Genomic DNA, 17,300 nt, shown 5'->3' on the forward strand with positions numbered 1-17,300 from the left:
AGCGACAACAGAGAAACGCGACACAGAAAACGGAGCGACAACAGAGGAAGGTCGAGAGCTGCTTCATCGCGTAAACGGGGGAGAAAGGAGTCGCAGGAATCGGTCCAGTTCGGACAGTTCGTCGTCCCAGTCGCGTTCAAGAGACAGGCGTCAAAAGAAAGGTAAGACAGGACGCACTCGTACCATAAATGATGCTAGCTCCGCTCGTGTTAAGATAGAATGGCCACAAGAAAGGGCTCATTTCCCTGGCTACGGAAAAAATGGTGGCGTGACTTATGATGAACTAACATTACCGATGTTTGTACATGGTTATGTAAAGAATGTGATCGAGTCTCATTGTCACAAAGTTCCCCGTGTGGTCGAGGACAAGTTATGTCATCTGTCAGACTTGATGTTTGATGCGGTTTACCATGATTGGGTCACGGTTAGAGAGCTACATGCAGCGGTTTTGTACGGGTTGGAGGCACGAGACGGTGACTTGGTCTGATTCCGACATGTTGGACACAATCAGGGACAGACATTATCGTACACAGGGTGGTGTTGCAACCGGGAGTGCTCAAGGGGCGGAGCCACGGACGGGTAAGCCACCCTCACGTGATACAGTAGGCACTTCTAGACCGCGTTATTGTGGCGGTTTTCAGTCAGGATCATGTTCCCTGCCATCCGGGCACTGGAGTGCGAGATGGAATAGTAACGTGCTACATGTCTGCAGCGCTTGCCTGGTGTACCGCCACACCCAGGAGCCACATCCCCGAGACCGCTGCCCCTACAACGAAGCATCCTTTCGTGCCGCTCAGGCAAGAGCTGGTGGAAGAGCCTCCGTCACTCCCTCCGTACAGGGCGGTGCGAGCAGCGCACCCAGACAAGGCGATCGAGTTACACAGGGTGGTGTCGGCGTGTGAAGGACATAACTTTGTTGGCGCACGTGTTCCAGTGGAGTCGGCTTTGAAGATCGATACATGGAGAGAACTACTAGTGGACTATGAAGACAGACGTATTGTTGATTTCTTAGCATTCGGGTGGCCGATTAATGTGGAGCCGGAATTGTATCAACGCCCGGTCGACGTATCCTTTCAGAATCATTACTCAGCTAGACATTATGCGGGACACGTAGATGCGTTTATTTCCAAAGAACTTAGTTTGGGTGCCATAGCCGGACCATTTGATTCGAATCCTTTTTCGTTCCCGGCGGTGCCGATTCCGTTACAGACAGTAGAGAAGAGAGACAGTATAGAGAGAAGAGTTGTAGTAGACTGCAGTTTTCCGGCAGGTTTCTCTATTAATGATGCTGTTCCCAAGGATTATTATTTAGGACAGGAGTTTAAGTTGACCTACCCCTCTGTGGATACATTGTCGCATATGATATTAGACAAGGGGCGTGGCTGTTTATTATACAAGACGGACTTGAAACGAGCGTATAGACAAATTCCGGTTGATCCCAAAGACTACAAGTATTTGTGTTACTGTTGGAGGAACAAGTGGTATGTTGATACAAGGTGCCCTTTTGGCCTTCGTTCTAGTGCTTTTATTTGTCAGTCAACCACCTCTGCAGTCACGTTCATACAACAAAAGAAAGGTTATTCAATTTGCAATTATCTAGATGATTTTGGGGGAGCAGAGTATCCTCAAGTCGCGATGGAGGCCTTCAACAGTTTGCAGGGAACATTACACAGCCTGGGGTTGGAAGAGTCGGTTGAAAAAGCGGTGGAGCCTACGACCTGCATGACATTTCTAGGGACTGAGTTTGATACCGTAGCGATGGTGAAGCGAGTCCCACAGTTTCGGTTGGAGGAAGTGAGACTGTTACTTGACGCGTGGATTGACAAGAAGAAAGCTTTGAAACGCGAGCTTCAGTCACTGATTGGGAAACTGGTATTCGTGTCTGCATGCGTGGCACCTGGACGTCTTTTCATTTCGCGCATGTTGGAAGTACTACGAAGTGTCCGCAGGAGTCATCATAGAATTCGGTTGTCTCGTGACTTTAAGCTGGATGTGCGTTGGTGGCGACGTTTTATGACCTTGTTCAATGGAGTCTCACTATTGACTCCGGACATCTATTGTGCACCGGATGAAGTTGTGGCCACGGATGCGTGTCTGACAGGGTGCGGGGGAATCTGTAATGGTGAGTTCTTTCACTCCAGGTTCCCGACTGCTGTTCTCGAACAATATGGAGCTAAAATACATGTCTTGGAGATGCTGACGATTGTGGTAGCGGCCAGGAAGTGGGGACCAGGCTGGAGAGGGTCCAGAATCGTGATCAACTGTGACAATATGGCGTGTGTTTATGTGTTGAATTCGGGACGTTCAAGAGACAAGGATTTGCTTCATAGTGCGAGAGAACTTTGGCTGATCGCGGCATCGTGCGATTTCGTCTTACGGGCAGAGCATATTCAAGGACGGGAGAACCGAGTCGCCGACCACTTGTCGCGATGGCATCTCTCATCGAAACATGCTGAACAGTTTCACATCTTGACAGAGGATGTGGACACGATAGAAATACCGGTATTTCAGGAAGATTTCGTCCTGGATTGCCCTTACTGACAGTTTGCTCTCTTTGTGTTTTATGTTGCAGCTGAGACAGACCTGAGCTACTTGCGAGAACAGGCACGTCGGACAAAATTTGCTGCCTTCGCGGAAGGAACTTGGTCAAATCTTAGAACACAGTTGAGGACTTATCTTTTGTTTTGTACATTTTATGATATAACTGCCTTTCCAGCCACCTTGGACACACTAGAGTCGTTTTCTCAGTTTTTAAGTCGTTCTTTCAGAGCACCGGGGTCAATTGCAAATTATATTAGCGGTCTTAAGACCTTGCACACATTGTTCGGCTGGGACACTGCCGCGTTTGATTCACCGGACTTGGGACTACTGAAACGGGGATTCAGCAAGCGAATGCAGCATACACCTCATCAGAAATTGCCGTTCACTCCATCAGTATTGCACAGGATTTATGAACAATTGGACATTTCAGTTCCTTTTGAAGCAACGATTTGGACTATTGTATTGTTAAGTTTCTTTACTTTCCAGCGGAAGTCGAACTTCTTAGCTAAGAGTACATTTGATCCTACTAAGCAGTTCATGCTGAGAGATTTTGTGGTACACAGAGGAGTATTGTTAGTCAGAATAAGGTGGTCAAAAACACTGCAATGTGCTGAACGTGTCTTGTATGTACCAGTGCTTGAGATACCGAACTCGCCGTTATGTCCTGTGACTGCATTTCGCAATATGGTTAGTCTCAATACGAATAGGAACACAGAGGCTGCGTTTGTAAAGCCCTACAAATCTACCTTTGTACCGTTAACTCAGAATGTGTTTGACAGAGAGTTTAAGAGAATTCTAGTTAGAGCTGGTTTGGATCCCAGATGTTATTCATTGCATAGTGGCCGTCGCGGAGGTGCGTCATTTGCCTTCCACGCAGGTGTACCAGTTGATCTTATTCGTATTCAAGGTGACTGGAAGTCAGATGCTTATTTACTATACCTGAAGGTTCCGTTGGAAAAACGTTTAGAACTCTGTGCTAGGATGGTGCATCAGATCCGCACAACTTACTAGTAGCTATATTGTGTTTAATGTTGATTGCAATGTTGTTTTAAGTTGGTTGTGGTATGGGGGAGGTTATTTTGTTTGTTTCTTTCGTTTGTGGGTCATTTTCTTTTCTTTTGCAGTTTGGCCTTCTTATTTTGGCGTTTTGTTTTGGAAAGCAATTAAACTTTCCCATTTCAGGCCACTCCTGCTTGTTCTATCTTGATTGTTAGATAATTTGGGAAAAATTGTCCGCATGAAAATTTTTCGTAATTAGATACAACTAAAAGATTTCGTTCGGCCCACAAACCACGTGACCGCTCCCCCCGTGACCTTCGAACTTTCTCAGTTTGTTCTGTTTTTGGGGGAGACGGTTCATGTTTTCGGTCCGCTCCGCTTGAATTTCGACCCACCACCTCCCCATCACCACCTTAGCTATAGTGATAGTATATATACTGGTACGAGGTTAACTGTGGATAAGTTTGATATATGGTTACTAGTACTTGAATGTTCCTTGAACTTACTGAATGGCGTTTTGTTTTGGAAAGCAATTAAACTTTCCCATTTCAGGCCACTCCTGCTTGTTCTATCTTGATTGTTAGATAATTCGGAAATGATAAGTGTCTGCAAACAAAACTAACTGATATGGGAACGGTTAGAATCAAAAGGCTGGAGGTGTAGTGTTTACAGGAATCAAAACATTTGAAAAATGGAATTGCGTAGGATATTGTCGACAGTAGTGCACTATAGTATAGAGTGTATAGAGAGTAGGTGTAAGTGTATACAGGCCGGCGAAACTGATGTCTATATGGGAATAGTTGGAGCTATTTTACGGATCGAAATACCATCTCCATATGCAGGTTAAGACACCTTTGATGCTACACGGCGCAATGCTATTCTTTTATATCTTGTACGTACAACTCCTCAAATAACATCATCCATTGACCAATCTGTTCTCAAATCCGACGTAATATTCCGCAACAGATTATTCCGCAATAATATGGGTCCATCTGTAGTCATAGTCATATTTTTACTGTTGTTATTATGTGTATTTCACATATATTATGTTCACAGCTATGAAGTGTGGAGAAATAATATGGCAATGGCTTTCATGATTCAGGGAACATTACCGAAGAAGCGTGGTTTCAATCATCTCCATCGTTGAAGAACTGATTTTTTCCTCTCAAGAGTTGAGACTCGATACTATCTCTTTCTCGCATTGTACTGTTATCTTGTCACCCCCTGTTGCAGAAAAATCAATGCGCGTTGTCATGGCAACGATATAGACTGACGCCCCGGGCTGTGAGGAACTGCGTCATGTTCGTGCTTCGCTGCTGTCAATCATTACTGTAGCTACGTCATCAGTGCGCGTGACTTGGCTGTGATACTCAGGCGTCCAACATATACTTGTACTCTCCAAGCAGAGGTTTGGGTTTTTGCTCATTTTTGGCGTGTTTTAGGCTTTTTTATTGGGCTTTCTGTTTTTGCACTGGCATAAAAGTAGGTACCTGTGCAAAATAGGAAGGCCGGGAAATAAGCATAAAAACACGCCAAAAATAAGCCAGAACCCAAACCTCTGCTTGGAGAGTATCCAACATAGGCCATATCGTGTCATAACGGTAATAAATTTAAACATGTCGCCCTGTCATGTTTAGGGTGAAGGTTAGCGCGTGTCTAGGTCTGTGGAAACCATCAGTGACAATAACATACAGCCAGAAATATACGGTTCTGAAATATTCATAATATCGGTCCGGAGAAAACAAGAAATCGGCTTCTAGATCTGTCGTCTATGATATTTACTAGGAATAGTGGACGAGGATTTGCAAAACCTAAAAGCCATGTAATTGTGCGCATTGGAAAACGGTGGTGAATTGTACATGCAATTGCAAGGCCATCATAGCCTTCAAATGGCTCCATAATGATAACAGCGAACAATACTGTGGCTTCTAACAACTGGTTTCGGGCATTGAATTGCGACACGTGGATTCAAATAAAAGACATGTGATTTCATATATATATATACCCTGATCATACAGTAAAGTACGTAATAGTGAAATATAGGGACCATGCAGTAAACAATGTGGATAAGTCTTTAAGAATTAGCTATTTGGGTGGCAATATTTTGGGGAAAAAACGGTAAAAAATGGACAGAATACCATGAATATTATCAAAAGTCATTAGAAAATGCAAAGATTATAACATGCACGTGAACATGCTGTCTGTAAGCTTGTCTCCATACAACGTGTCCGTTTTAATATTTACAACTCAAAAACGAGATATGATCACAACAGAAGCTCCGTTGTCATATTATTGTGGAAACAGTCAGTGACAATGAAACATACTAGGATATCGTATTGTCGACACAAAAATGTTATGTAATTAAACTGTGTCCACTTACTTTCTCTCCGGTAGCTCCTCTAACGATTTGAAGGTCAGTCTCTGTTAAAGGTCAGTTGTAATGTCGTCTTAATTTGTGTTCGAATCGTCCGGCGACCGCCCGTGTTTTTTGCTCCACGTCACACACGTACGCACGTCCTTAAGGTGACGCCGGCTCCGCCCGTACGCTTAAGGTTCACCGTACAGACACTAACGCCAGTGTCAGGTTGAATCGTAAGGTTGCGGTAACACACACACACGTACACGTACTCACTGAGATAATATAATCAGTGCAGCCCCACGTTTCGCCTGCCTTAATGCACTAGGAATGGTTCACCTTACGGGGCTGCGATTACATTCTCAGGACGGTACCATCTGTAATCGTATGTAGGGGTGTGCGCAGCAAAGTCCACCTGCACCAATGCTCCATTATTGAGCTTGGATGGTGAACCATTGATTGTGATTTTGTCTGAACACTTTGATTCCTAAAACGGGGGTTTAAAATGTTGCAATATACTAGAATATACTAGAATAAATTTAGTAATCTTCACAAGTAGTGAGTGACAAATGTTTGTCATTAGAGAGTAGAAATTAACCCCTCCCTCCTAGTTGGTATGTTCCAGCTAACGTCATCGCCCGCCCCGTACACACCCCCTCCCCACCTCCTACTGTTTCTGTCAGCCGCAGACGATATTTATTGGAAATCCATACGTCATCCCAACATGGCGCCACAACGTTCCTTATTTACAAGAGCTATTCTCCTCTCTGTCTCAGAAATATCGATTTTTGTTTTATCCTCTTAAACCAGGGTTATTTTTGGTAGTTTCTGTGGCAGTGTTTTAGTGTTTTTCATCTGTGGGCTGTTGTAGCGTTGCCAGTCTGAATGATTTTACTCGGATTCGGAAGCTAGACTGTAAAATTCCGAGGACATTATATTCTATCATGGAGGTACTTCCATGGTTTTATATGATATACATGATATCCTTGAAAATTCTACCTCTTTTCTTTAATGCTATGCTAAAATTTCTCATGATCTACTAAATTTTGATTTTCAAGTTTGAGTTTATATCCCTATTGAATATTTTGTTGTTGTTGTGCCTTTATGTAAAGATCGGAAAAGTAGCTGGTGAGAGCATAGATCTTGATGTTTTATGTTCACCCAAGGACATTATGCAGAAGAATATTCACCTGAATTTTCTGACAAAAGGGATTTTCTGTCAGCCAGGATTTTCAGGCAAGCCACAGGTTATGTGAATTTGCAGCGGTTGAGAAATTGTTAGGCTTCACGAGTTTTTGTTCGTGAGCGTGCGCACCCAGCGGTTACAACCGATATTGCAAATTTAGGAAACGTCTACTTTTCATCATCACTCACGAGAAGACGTGAAACAGATTATCATATTGCCACTATCAGGTCCGAGGCTGCTGTTAAGAGTACAAATTGGCCAAATAGACAGATAACATGACTGCGGAGTTAGTCCACTGAATGAGCACAGTTTCTACTCTTTCCAACCCGCCTCTGAAGCCTGGTAGAGGCTTCAAACAGATCGCAATAGTAGACTTGGTAATTTTGCGTCATGTAGTACATATTTATGATACCGTAGTGCATTTTGTTAGCCTCCACCAGGCCTTCCTACGGGGGTACGGATCCTAGAATAGACGATTCGGTAAAGGAGAGTCAGTCTGCAAGAGAAGATGGTGGATTTCCCCCTAACTACACGGCAAGTCAAACCCCAAGGCGGGCAAACTCCCCTGGCAAATATTCTGCTATATATAGCCAGCGTAGTTAGTCTGGTAGAGACTACATTTTGTACGGAAGGAGAAGACAGATAGAGGCATACTGTGACGACCGGTCCGGACCCTACATCTGCTTGAAGATTAGCGTTCAGACAAAGGAGACTTGTAAAAGTTGTACAGGAACCAAACCGTGTGAAGGACGTCTGTCCAGAGAGGCTAGAAAATCGCCACCTTTCTCTCTAGGGCCTAGTAGTCGAAGTTCAAATGATGCGACAGCAGAAAAAAGTCTGGGAATTTCGGAAAGGAGAGTAAAAATGTTGTCATGATAGTCAAGGCAATAAACTGGACCACAACTCTGTGAAAAAAGAGCACTTATTTCATCTTGAAACAAAGAGAAAAACGAACCGAACGTTTTAATTAGATATCAATTTTTATCTATTTACGTGCTACTAGCAAGTGGCCTGCGGTACTAGGCACCACTTGGTACACCCATCCCTCAGTGGACTAAAATAAAACACCAAAATAGAAGAGTTTCGGGCCTTTTCGGCTGTGCAAAAAATAGCTGAAACGATAGCGAAAACTACGAATACTAAAGATAGAAAGTAGTTTTATTTGACCTGTAAAGCAACATTGTTTGAACAAGGTTTGAACAATATTTATAATTTTCAGTCAAGAAATATCGTTTGTACACTACATTGCTTTCTATTTTTATTTGTCGTTTTTGTTACAGCTAAAATCTTCAAAGGTTTCCGTATTACCAATGAAGTTAGAGATACATACGGCTAATTTTGTATAAGGACAAAAAGATAAAGCGACCACTTCCTCTGGGTTAGAATCCCTGTGGATTTAACCTAATCTAGCCTCAAAAGGCTCGCGGTTGTAAACCCAACAATTCCGCATCATAAAATCAACAACAGGAGATTGGGGTTAAAATAAATCGTGATTGATACTAAAACATCTCAACCAAAGAACACGCAAAAAAAAGCTTTCTTTTCTTTCATTTTTTTCGTTTATGAATTTTTCAAGAGGGGAAATATCGGTTCCCACGAGCAGAAACCTTTCCCACGTTGTCACCTCTTTTCGGTAGAAAATCGTGACTTTTCCCGACGAGATCTCAAAAAGAACGGGTCGCGGATATCGCGTTGTCGCCTCCGTGCGTGGACCAATCAGAGCGCTCGCCGTCCACTTGTCACCAGGGTTCAATTTGTCGCGTGTCGTTCCTGATGCCTGAAGACAAACAACAGGGAATTACAGACGATAGAATCCTCGTGTATTGTCAACGCCTCGGTAGGGACCCGAGCTACAAAGAGCTCGCCGACTGGAGACAGAAAACTGACCGCGAACACCCGCGGTGTCAAGACCATAAAATCAGCTCGCGGATCGGCAAGGCATCTCAGTTCTGAATCGTACATCGCCAAGAGAAGTCATGCCGGTCGAACTGCGAGAGAGACGAGCGAAACGCTCCGAGCCTGAACCCGAGGACATCCCCGTCCTCCCCGCCGATGACAGGACCGTGGAGCCCCCCAAGAAGCGGCGGAGAAAGGTGAAGAAGGCGCCGAAGAAGACCAAGAAGGACTGCGCTGAGAAGAAGACCAAGAAGCAGCCCGAGGCTCCGGAAGACGAGCAGAAGGTCCCCAAGCCGAAGAAGAAATACCCGTACAAGTACAGACCCCGACCGAACGCTGCTGTCAAGGAGAGAGAAAGACTTGTGGTAAGAGAAAGTTTGAAACATTTTCTGTAGATGATGTACTTTCTGTGAGTAGTTGTTGTTTGAAGACGACAGTCTTTGCGCAATTTGATGGTTTATCTTGCAATTCTCCAAACAAGTTTTGATTGAAATTTGAGAAGAAACTTTTGCTTCGTGCCAACGTTGATGACAAGAACAACATGAAAATGTTATTTTAGTTTTTACAAAATACTGCATTACTGAAAGACTCTGTATTTCGATATCTTACTCTCACTTTTTCTTTCACAATGACCGAACTCAAGTTACTAGTGTGATGGCTTCTTTTACTGTTATCTTTTTGACAAGTTGCTTTGTGGCAATGGTAAAAAGAACTTCAAATTTGTGTGCGTTTCATGCTAGAACAGTTGAACTAAATTATCGACTCTTTTCCAGGTGTTCAACCAGGCCTTCGCCCAGCTCCAGGACAAGTTGCCGGAGAGACTCCAGCTGAGCCAGGAGAAAAGGATGCCGAAGAAGCTGATCCTCCGCTTCGCCGTGCGCTACATCAAGTACCTACAGGAGGAGCTGGAGCGGGGTCCCGGGGAGCCGGCCCCGGCGGAGATGGCGATGTCTCCCGAGCTCAGCCTCTGGGGTACGGCGGACGAGGAGGAGAAAGGGTCGGAAGTCGGGTGGCAGATCGGCGGAAGTCCCGTGGAGAGTTCCGCTTCCGAGTCGAGTATGGAGTTCATCGACTTGTGCGAGCTGGCGTCCCCGTTCAGAGCCGCCGCCGGGAAATTGGACCAGCTCGCCCCGAGAGCGGGGGAGGGGACACCGGGGCTGGCCACGCGTCCGCCGGCAGTCCACACGCGCGCGCCCGGCGGGAACACCGGGAAAACCAACGAGCCGTGCACCGCCACAAACCCCAGGAACTCTCCCCTGTACAGGACAACTCTCCCGAACACACAGCTCACGCACAGGCCGCTGTGCAAGTGTGCGGAGTGCTCCACACCGCTTCTGTCCGACGACCTGCCCGCGGTGCACCCCGCCACCCCTCCCGACCACTCTGCCGCCTTCCCCCTCGGGGACTACATCGACTTCTTCCCGAGCTACGTAGACTCGATCCCAGACATCCGCGGCGAACTCCCGTCCCTTCCCGACGACTTCTCCCCCGACAGTCCGCTCGCGACCGTTCCCCTCTCCATGTTCGAACTGGACTCGCGACTCACGGACCGTCCCGCGACCAAAGGCTCCCCGGTCTACCACCAGCCTCTGTCCCCGTACAACACACAGGTCACCTCGCCGAGCTTTTACGACGACGATCTGCACTTCAAGTTGGTTCACTAGCCTAGGTATTACAGAGAACAGAGACTATTCTATATCTAAATTGTAAATATTTGAAGGCTCTATTATCTGACATTTTTATTACTCTGTGAATGTCATTTGTGTGTTATAGATATAATGTTTGTAGATTTTCCAGAAATTCAATTTTACTGCCCAAAGCCTGCCTGAAGGCTAGCTTATCCTTAGTATGTCGTATTCTGTGTATCTCCTTCGCCCTACAAATATATGTTGCAAAGATAGAGCTAAAATTTGTCAAACAGATCTAAACGCAATGGTATTTTCGTCTTTTTTGTCTAAAACTGTGTAAAATAACCTTGAACGCTTGCCTATTGATAAAAGAAGAAATGCGGCGAAATTAACGCCTTTTAGACAGGAAAAACCATGGCAACCAGAGATAATTTATGTCTTCACACTCTTGTACAGCCGGGGACACCGGTACCAGACAGCACTTGTCTTGCGCATGTCCGCTAATGTTCTGCCTAACACCGAGGGCGTTACATCCTGTTGTCATGCAAATGTTACACATCCTTTGATTGGCCGTTACAATAACACCGTCTTTTGTACATCTTCAAAGTCGCTTGGACAAAAACTTTCACCTTTTATGTCTTTTATCTTTGTAACGTTTCGTAAGAGTTCTTATATTTGTTTTGATATTAGCTATGATAATGTCTGTTATATTATATATCTGTACATAAATAATTTTTTCCTGTATGCCATTACTGTATGGCAATAATATTCACTTGATTATGTATTACGTGTTTTGAGATTCAGTTATTATGCATATTGTGTTCGATATAAAAGATTACAATACTTGTTCTGTTCTTGAAGAAATGGCAGATCAAATAAATTATTTTTACAAGTTGAAATTTATTGTTTGTCCATACTTTTGTATCTCTATAGTAGATTAGATAGCGAGACTATAACAATAGTTAGCTTGGACTTTTCCATTTTAGTATTATATAATAGTAAGGTCACCCCCACACACATTACATTATATAGGATACTTTCTCTAAATAAGCGTAAGAAGGGGGGTGCAAGGATTCTAGGGACAGAAAAGTGAGTTACACAAAATTAAAAGCTTATATACTAGTATGGTGAGTGGTCCAGTAGTTTGACCAGTGATAAAGCGTCGACATTCAATATCGAGGGAAATGGCAAAAAGTGTAGCGGCATTTTCATAGCCTCTACCAGGCTTGAGGAGGCGGCTGGAAAGAGTAGAAATCGGCCAAAATAGAGAGATAAGCATGAGCGAACTGAACGGACAAACTCCCTTGGCATGCTTATCTCTCTATTTTAGCCGATTTCTACTCTTTCCAGCCGCCTCCTCAAGCCTGGTAGAGGCTAACATTTTCACACATTCTCGGAACAAGCTACCCCAGAGTCGTTGAAATAGCAAGACCCCTGGCGAGTTCTTACAAAAAATGATCAGGACATTTTTCATGTGGAACTAAGCAATGGTCGTATACGACATGTACATCACGGAATATAAACGGGGAAAAATACAAGGTACCCATACAGGCTGACACTAAAAGAAGAAACCAAAGCTTCTTAAGTCCGAAAGTGCTTTTAAAAGTAAGAAATACCTGGATGTCACTGTCATGTGTTGGTTTTGACTTTTATTATTGTATGAACTATTCTCACTTGGCAGTTTCCACGCTCTAACAGTTTATGTCTCAATCAAGTGGAGTAAAATAAAAACACAGTAATCTAAAATTAAAAACAAGGCTAACTCCAGGACACAGTCGTTCACACGACCGAGTAAAAGAAAATAAATATCTATTGTTCATTTTCGCTGGTTGAAAAAAAAAACATAAACGATAAGAAGTGGCGTGCTGGAGCATGGAGTTTTTTTTTATTTTTTAACCAAACGTGGTCTACAAATATGCTTTGTAGATAGAACTTGGGACTCGTTATTTTGAGCGTATAAGAATGTAGAATCCAGTGACCGATGCAAATATATTCGTCGAAGTTGTTGTAAGAAAGAGGCGTAGTCTCTACCAAAACTCTGTATGGAAACAAAGAAAACACAAAGAAAACCTTGGACAAAGGACTTGGCTGGTTTTAATACTAGCAGTAATTGGTGGACGAAATCTTTGTCCCTTGATAAAAATTTCACCTCATTTTTGGCCAATTTTAACTTTATTTTCAGAAAGGTCTGCAATGGCAGAAACTAACCTCGTCGGTAAGATGCTTTCTAAATTCTATTCGCATAATTTCAGTTCTCTTTTTTCCCACACTTCGCTTATGTTTTATTTCATATCCGTCTCATCGTGTTAATTTTCCCAAATCGGATTGTCTTTTGCAGATTTCACGGGTCCAAATTAAACTATTCTGTCGTGTGTCTGCGGTTTTCCGCACCTTGTCTCGCGGATAATCCTTACAAAAAGGCGGTCCGCCTTTTGAACCCGCCCCCTATACAAGCTCTGTCAGCACCCCAGGCGGGGACGGGAGCACACAAAGCCCGGGTAGTTATCTGTTAATCACCGTCATCATCACCTCCGCTTGGGAACGGTCCGTACGGCTCGGAGTGTGAGGATTAGCGGGGTTAGCACGCCGGTGTGGGCCCGGCAGATCGGGGTTAGCACGCCGGTGTCGGCCCGTCTGGGCTCCGTCAGACGGCAGCTGAAACTTCTGGTGACAACGTGACAACTTGTAGTGACAATAGGGACGTCGACAGGATTCACCGGGTGGTCCAAGCAGATGTTGTTCCTAATGTCTGATCTCCAAGCAGATCCTACGGTGGAGAGACAGCATGCTTTGGCCATATGAGTGTAGGACACTCAAATTTCCTCTGGCCAGTGGATACTGTCTCCCACCGTAGGATCTGTTTGTGGAGACTGCCAAATGCCTAGCCTCCCTCAGGCTTCAGAGGTGACTGGAAAGAATAGAAATTGGCCAGACAGATAGATAACATGTCAGGGGAGTCATTACACTAAAGGAGCGGCAAACTGTACTCTTTAGCGAACTCCCCTGGCAAGTTATCTGTTTGATTGTTTGTTTGTTTGTTTGTTTGCTTGTTTGTCGAATTTTTACTCCTCCACTCCAACATTGATATCTGCTTGGAGATCATTATTTTTCCGTACCTCGAACTAGTTTCGTTTTGACACTGAAAAGTAATACATGCCACTGATATGTATAAAAATGCAACGTAAAGTGCAGTGGTTAGCGTTTTTCTCTCTTCCCATTACAGACCCTGTATCTGCTTGGAGATAAACCTTTCTTGACAACGCAACATCTCACCGGAAGTATATGAAATCAAGATGTCTTATATGAAGTATCAAATTCAAGTTAAGTCAAGGCGTATTTACTGTACTACATATGTTGTACTGTAAGGTGGTGAACACTGACAGCATAAAACCAAAACACTCTTAAAGTGAAACCAAAATATTAACACGTGATTGTGATGTAGAAAATGGAAACAGCACAGAAATGTAAACAAACAAAACCCGGTATAAACACACAACATCCTGACACTGTTTTGTGAAGTGATTCGTTTTAACTCGAGAAATGTTCTTTCACATATATGACTGGCCTGTAATAGATCTCTAATAATAGCCTCCATAGCATGCCAAAAACTGGGGGTTTTGAGGGTCTTCAGGGTCTTTAGGAGCTTTTATGTGCTATTTTCTGACTGCATATAGACAACATAGCCGGCCTGGTTGAATTACCCCCGTTTTTAGAACTGGGCTAATCAGAAAACAGCCGAAGACCACCAAACCCCCAGTTCTATAAGCCTGCTAGTGAGGCTACAAGTTCACGGTAAATGAACGTAAATCTTTCAAACTAATCTCCAAGCAGATCTTTTGCTGACTGCAAGACCGTATCACTGACAGGGCCGCATCCAACGCGAAACCCCAAACCTCTGCTTGGAGAGTCCTTCAGAACCACATGATGGGAAAATCATGAGACGATCAGTTGACATAATCCGGTAAATCTATATCAGCTATTTGTCCCCAACTTGTCGAACTGACACGCTGGTGACAGCTGTCAATCAAACGTCTGACAGAGAAGGATTGCCTCCTGACGTCTGTCTGCCGTCCATCAAATTCACACAAAATTGGCATTTTTAGCGCTAAAACCTCAGAAAAAATTCTGAAGTTGTACAAGAACGTAATAATGATTACTATCGTTCGTTATACATGTAAAGCCAAGTCAAAGCTTTTATGTACTTCAAATACAAACGTTCAAACTTTCTGCCTTGCATAAGATGAAGTTTATAATTTGGTACAACACTTATTACAAGTACAAGTACATATTCTGACTGCTCTTAACTGGAGATGTATTTCTGGAAATCGGCATTTAATATCGAATCATGTCACATATATGTCAGAAAGCTTCCCCGCCTTGTTTTGATGGATGTAAGCGGTGACTGGCGCGACCTCGCCCGGCTGCCCTGTCGTCTGTTGTCCCGTGATGATCGATAGTGTTTTACATCGTGGGAAAGCCTGGACTGGAAGACTGAGTTTTTCACTGAGCCTTTAGTGCTAAAATTGGCACTTTTCTGTAACACGAAAGAAGATGAAATACGCTATAATACAACGAATTGCATCGAAACTGATTATAACTTTAACCAATATTAAAGTGACCAGAATTGCAATTGTGTTAACTTGTATGGCTTCATAATTCGAATGCGATCCATGCCATTAAGGTATAATCTGAAAGACAAAAACATACGAAACTTCCGAAATACACTTATTTATAAAAAGTTTACTGATGAGATTTTTGGTTGCTTCATGGCATCAGAGACGTGACCAAAACACTGATTACATGCATCAGAAGCCACAGTAATTCCTTAAACACATGTATGAGGTCGAGGTTAAACCAACATTGAAGAGAGAAATCGCATTGACAGATACAATTTAGATTGCATGCCCGTAGCCAGGATTTTGAAGGGGGGGGGGGTTCTTCCCACTGCTTGAGTGGACCTCGAGCGCCGTTGGCGCGAGGCGAGCGCCGAATGCGCGAGGTTCCTAGGGCGGAAAATTTTGAAAAATGAACCTTCTAAAATGGCATATCGTGCATTTTTGAGAGGATTTCCAAGAGAAAATCAGAGATAAATTTTTATTCAATGACAAAGGGAGCAGTTTTTCTACGATTCCAGTCCATCTTTTCAAGAAAAATCTTGGACCTTTACATAAAATGTGGACCAAAAAGTGGACCTTTACATAAAAAGGGGACCTTTGAGCCTTGTGGGGGGTTCGGAAAGAACCCCCCGAACCCCCCCTGGCTACGGGCATGGATTGAATGGCCAACAGGGTTTGTCTGGCATTGTTAACCGGCTGAACTAGTACACACCTGGCTGTATCCTCAGGGTAAAGTGGCGGACTCAGGTCAGGGTCACGCAAAGGGGAGACACGAACGAAAAACTGGCGGCCAACTGAACACAAGAAGAACTGTGCAGACCCTGTACTAGACAAGGGTTGGCCGTATTCTCTACTTGACACAGCGAGCCTATAAAAAGCAAGTACAGAGGTGTGTATGGATACATGACAAGCACTTTGCACGCCTATTAAAGGCATTGTTGTGAAATTCGTATGAAGTGAAGTACAATGTATCTACAATGGCGGCCTAATTGTGCATATGCATCCTAGCAGAACAAGTGTATACAATCATGGCGTCTGTGAGACTCGTATGGAATGTTCTGTAGGGGTAACAGGTGCTCAAGTATGTTAACCACAAAAGTCAGTGGCATACGGTACGATAGTTATGAACAATTATGGGGAAATTCAATTCTAGGTTGGTGATTATTACAAAATATTGAGTAGGTAGATTGCACTAGTGTCTTCTTTATTTACAAACTAGTGTGGTTTTTGTTCGCTATATAGAGTTGTTTAACAAGTTGGTGGAACCATACGTATCTGGTGATCTCTGCTATATGTATTCAACGAGTCTGACCGATATCATTTTCTACCCTGTATAAAAGATAATATGGCAGAGACAGAGCTTGGCGATGAAGCTTTGGTGTTCGACAACGCGCCACCTGGTGGAGAAAAGGATGAAGTGCAGGTTCGTATATTAACTCCCGAGAAGAGCCTACATCCCAAGTAAAGTAGGACTGTGTTTCACTTTAGTATGCTTAAGTATAACCATTCACAATTATAAACATAAGAATGACTTGATTCATTTCATCGAGAAGTGTGCATCTTGTTGTAGGGCATTGTGAACAATGACAATGTAAAGTTTTTTTTATTCATACCAATGTCTGTATAAAATATGTCCTTGTTCATACAAAAAAGGATGCGTTGTTTATTTTTCCAAGGTATAATGTCCTTGGTTTTCCTTAGGTCACAGTCAACTACGACCTAGCTATGAAGTACCTGGGCGGATTTGGACCGTGGCAACGGAGGATTTTCCTTCTCCTCTGCCTGCCTGTTGGTGTCGGTGGCTTCCAGGTATTTGCTATCGTCTTCCTCGCCGTCGAGCCCGACTTCCACTGCCGGGTTCCCCAGGCCAGCTTCTCGGGGCTGAACGCGACCCCGGCCGAGCTGCTGAACGCCACCATCCCCTGGGAGCTGAAGGACGGGGAATGGAGACGGAGTCAGTGCAAACGGTTGGTCTCTTTCTCTCTCCCCTTCTCTCTCTCCCTCTCTCTCTCCCCCTCCCTCTCTGTCTCTCTCCCTCTCTCCCTCTCCTCTCTCTCTCGTTCTCTCGTTCTCTCGCT

The 17,300-nt window shown here is 44.0% G+C and overlaps 4 protein-coding genes across 4 annotated transcripts in view; 3 read left to right on the forward strand and 1 right to left on the reverse strand.

Annotated features, from left to right (window-relative positions):
- Positions 1–3,050, forward strand: part of LOC109468388 (pre-mRNA-splicing factor 38B-like) — a 4,170-nt gene extending 1,120 nt beyond the window's left edge. Inside the window, exons 3-4 of the mRNA XM_019766638.1 lie at positions 2,573–2,755; positions 3,028–3,050. Of these exons, the coding sequence (XP_019622197.1) occupies positions 2,573–2,755; positions 3,028–3,050 (206 nt within the window). The remainder of the gene's footprint in view (positions 1–2,572; positions 2,756–3,027) is intronic.
- The window catches only part of LOC109468387, an 11,187-nt gene extending 4,885 nt beyond the window's left edge, over positions 1–6,302 (reverse strand). The window contains exon 1 of the mRNA XM_019766636.1: positions 5,921–6,302. The gene's annotated coding sequence lies outside the window, so the exon portion shown is untranslated. The remainder of the gene's footprint in view (positions 1–5,920) is intronic.
- Positions 6,303–8,753: 2,451 nt separating this feature from the next.
- Positions 8,754–10,952, forward strand: LOC109469040 (mediator of DNA damage checkpoint protein 1-like). Its single transcript, XM_019767433.1, has 2 exons — positions 8,754–9,343; positions 9,752–10,952. The coding sequence occupies exons 1-2, from the start codon at positions 9,059–9,061 to the stop codon at positions 10,640–10,642; spliced, it is 1,176 nt and encodes a 391-aa protein (XP_019622992.1). The 5' UTR covers positions 8,754–9,058; the 3' UTR covers positions 10,643–10,952.
- Positions 10,953–16,567: 5,615 nt separating this feature from the next.
- Positions 16,568–17,300, forward strand: part of LOC109468693 (organic cation transporter protein-like) — a 6,565-nt gene continuing 5,832 nt past the window's right edge. The window contains exons 1-2 of the mRNA XM_019767009.1: positions 16,568–16,645; positions 16,924–17,189. Of these exons, the coding sequence (XP_019622568.1) occupies positions 16,568–16,645; positions 16,924–17,189 (344 nt within the window). The remainder of the gene's footprint in view (positions 16,646–16,923; positions 17,190–17,300) is intronic.

Source organism: Branchiostoma belcheri, unplaced genomic scaffold (assembly GCF_001625305.1).
Source record: "Branchiostoma belcheri isolate BF01 breed outbred unplaced genomic scaffold, Haploidv18h27 scaffold2, whole genome shotgun sequence".
Classification (NCBI taxonomy): domain Eukaryota; kingdom Metazoa; phylum Chordata; class Leptocardii; order Amphioxiformes; family Branchiostomatidae; genus Branchiostoma; species Branchiostoma belcheri.

What these genes read in the sequence shown, in the direction of transcription:
- LOC109469040 (XM_019767433.1), top strand. Translation starts at nt 9,059, where the DNA reads ATGCCGGTCGAACTGCGAGAGAGACGAGCGAAACGCTCCGAGCCTGAA. An exon ending in AGGAGAGAGAAAGACTTGTG is followed by an intron (nt 9,344 to 9,751) that starts GTAAGAGAAAGT and finishes ACTCTTTTCCAG; the next exon opens with GTGTTCAACCAGGCCTTCGC.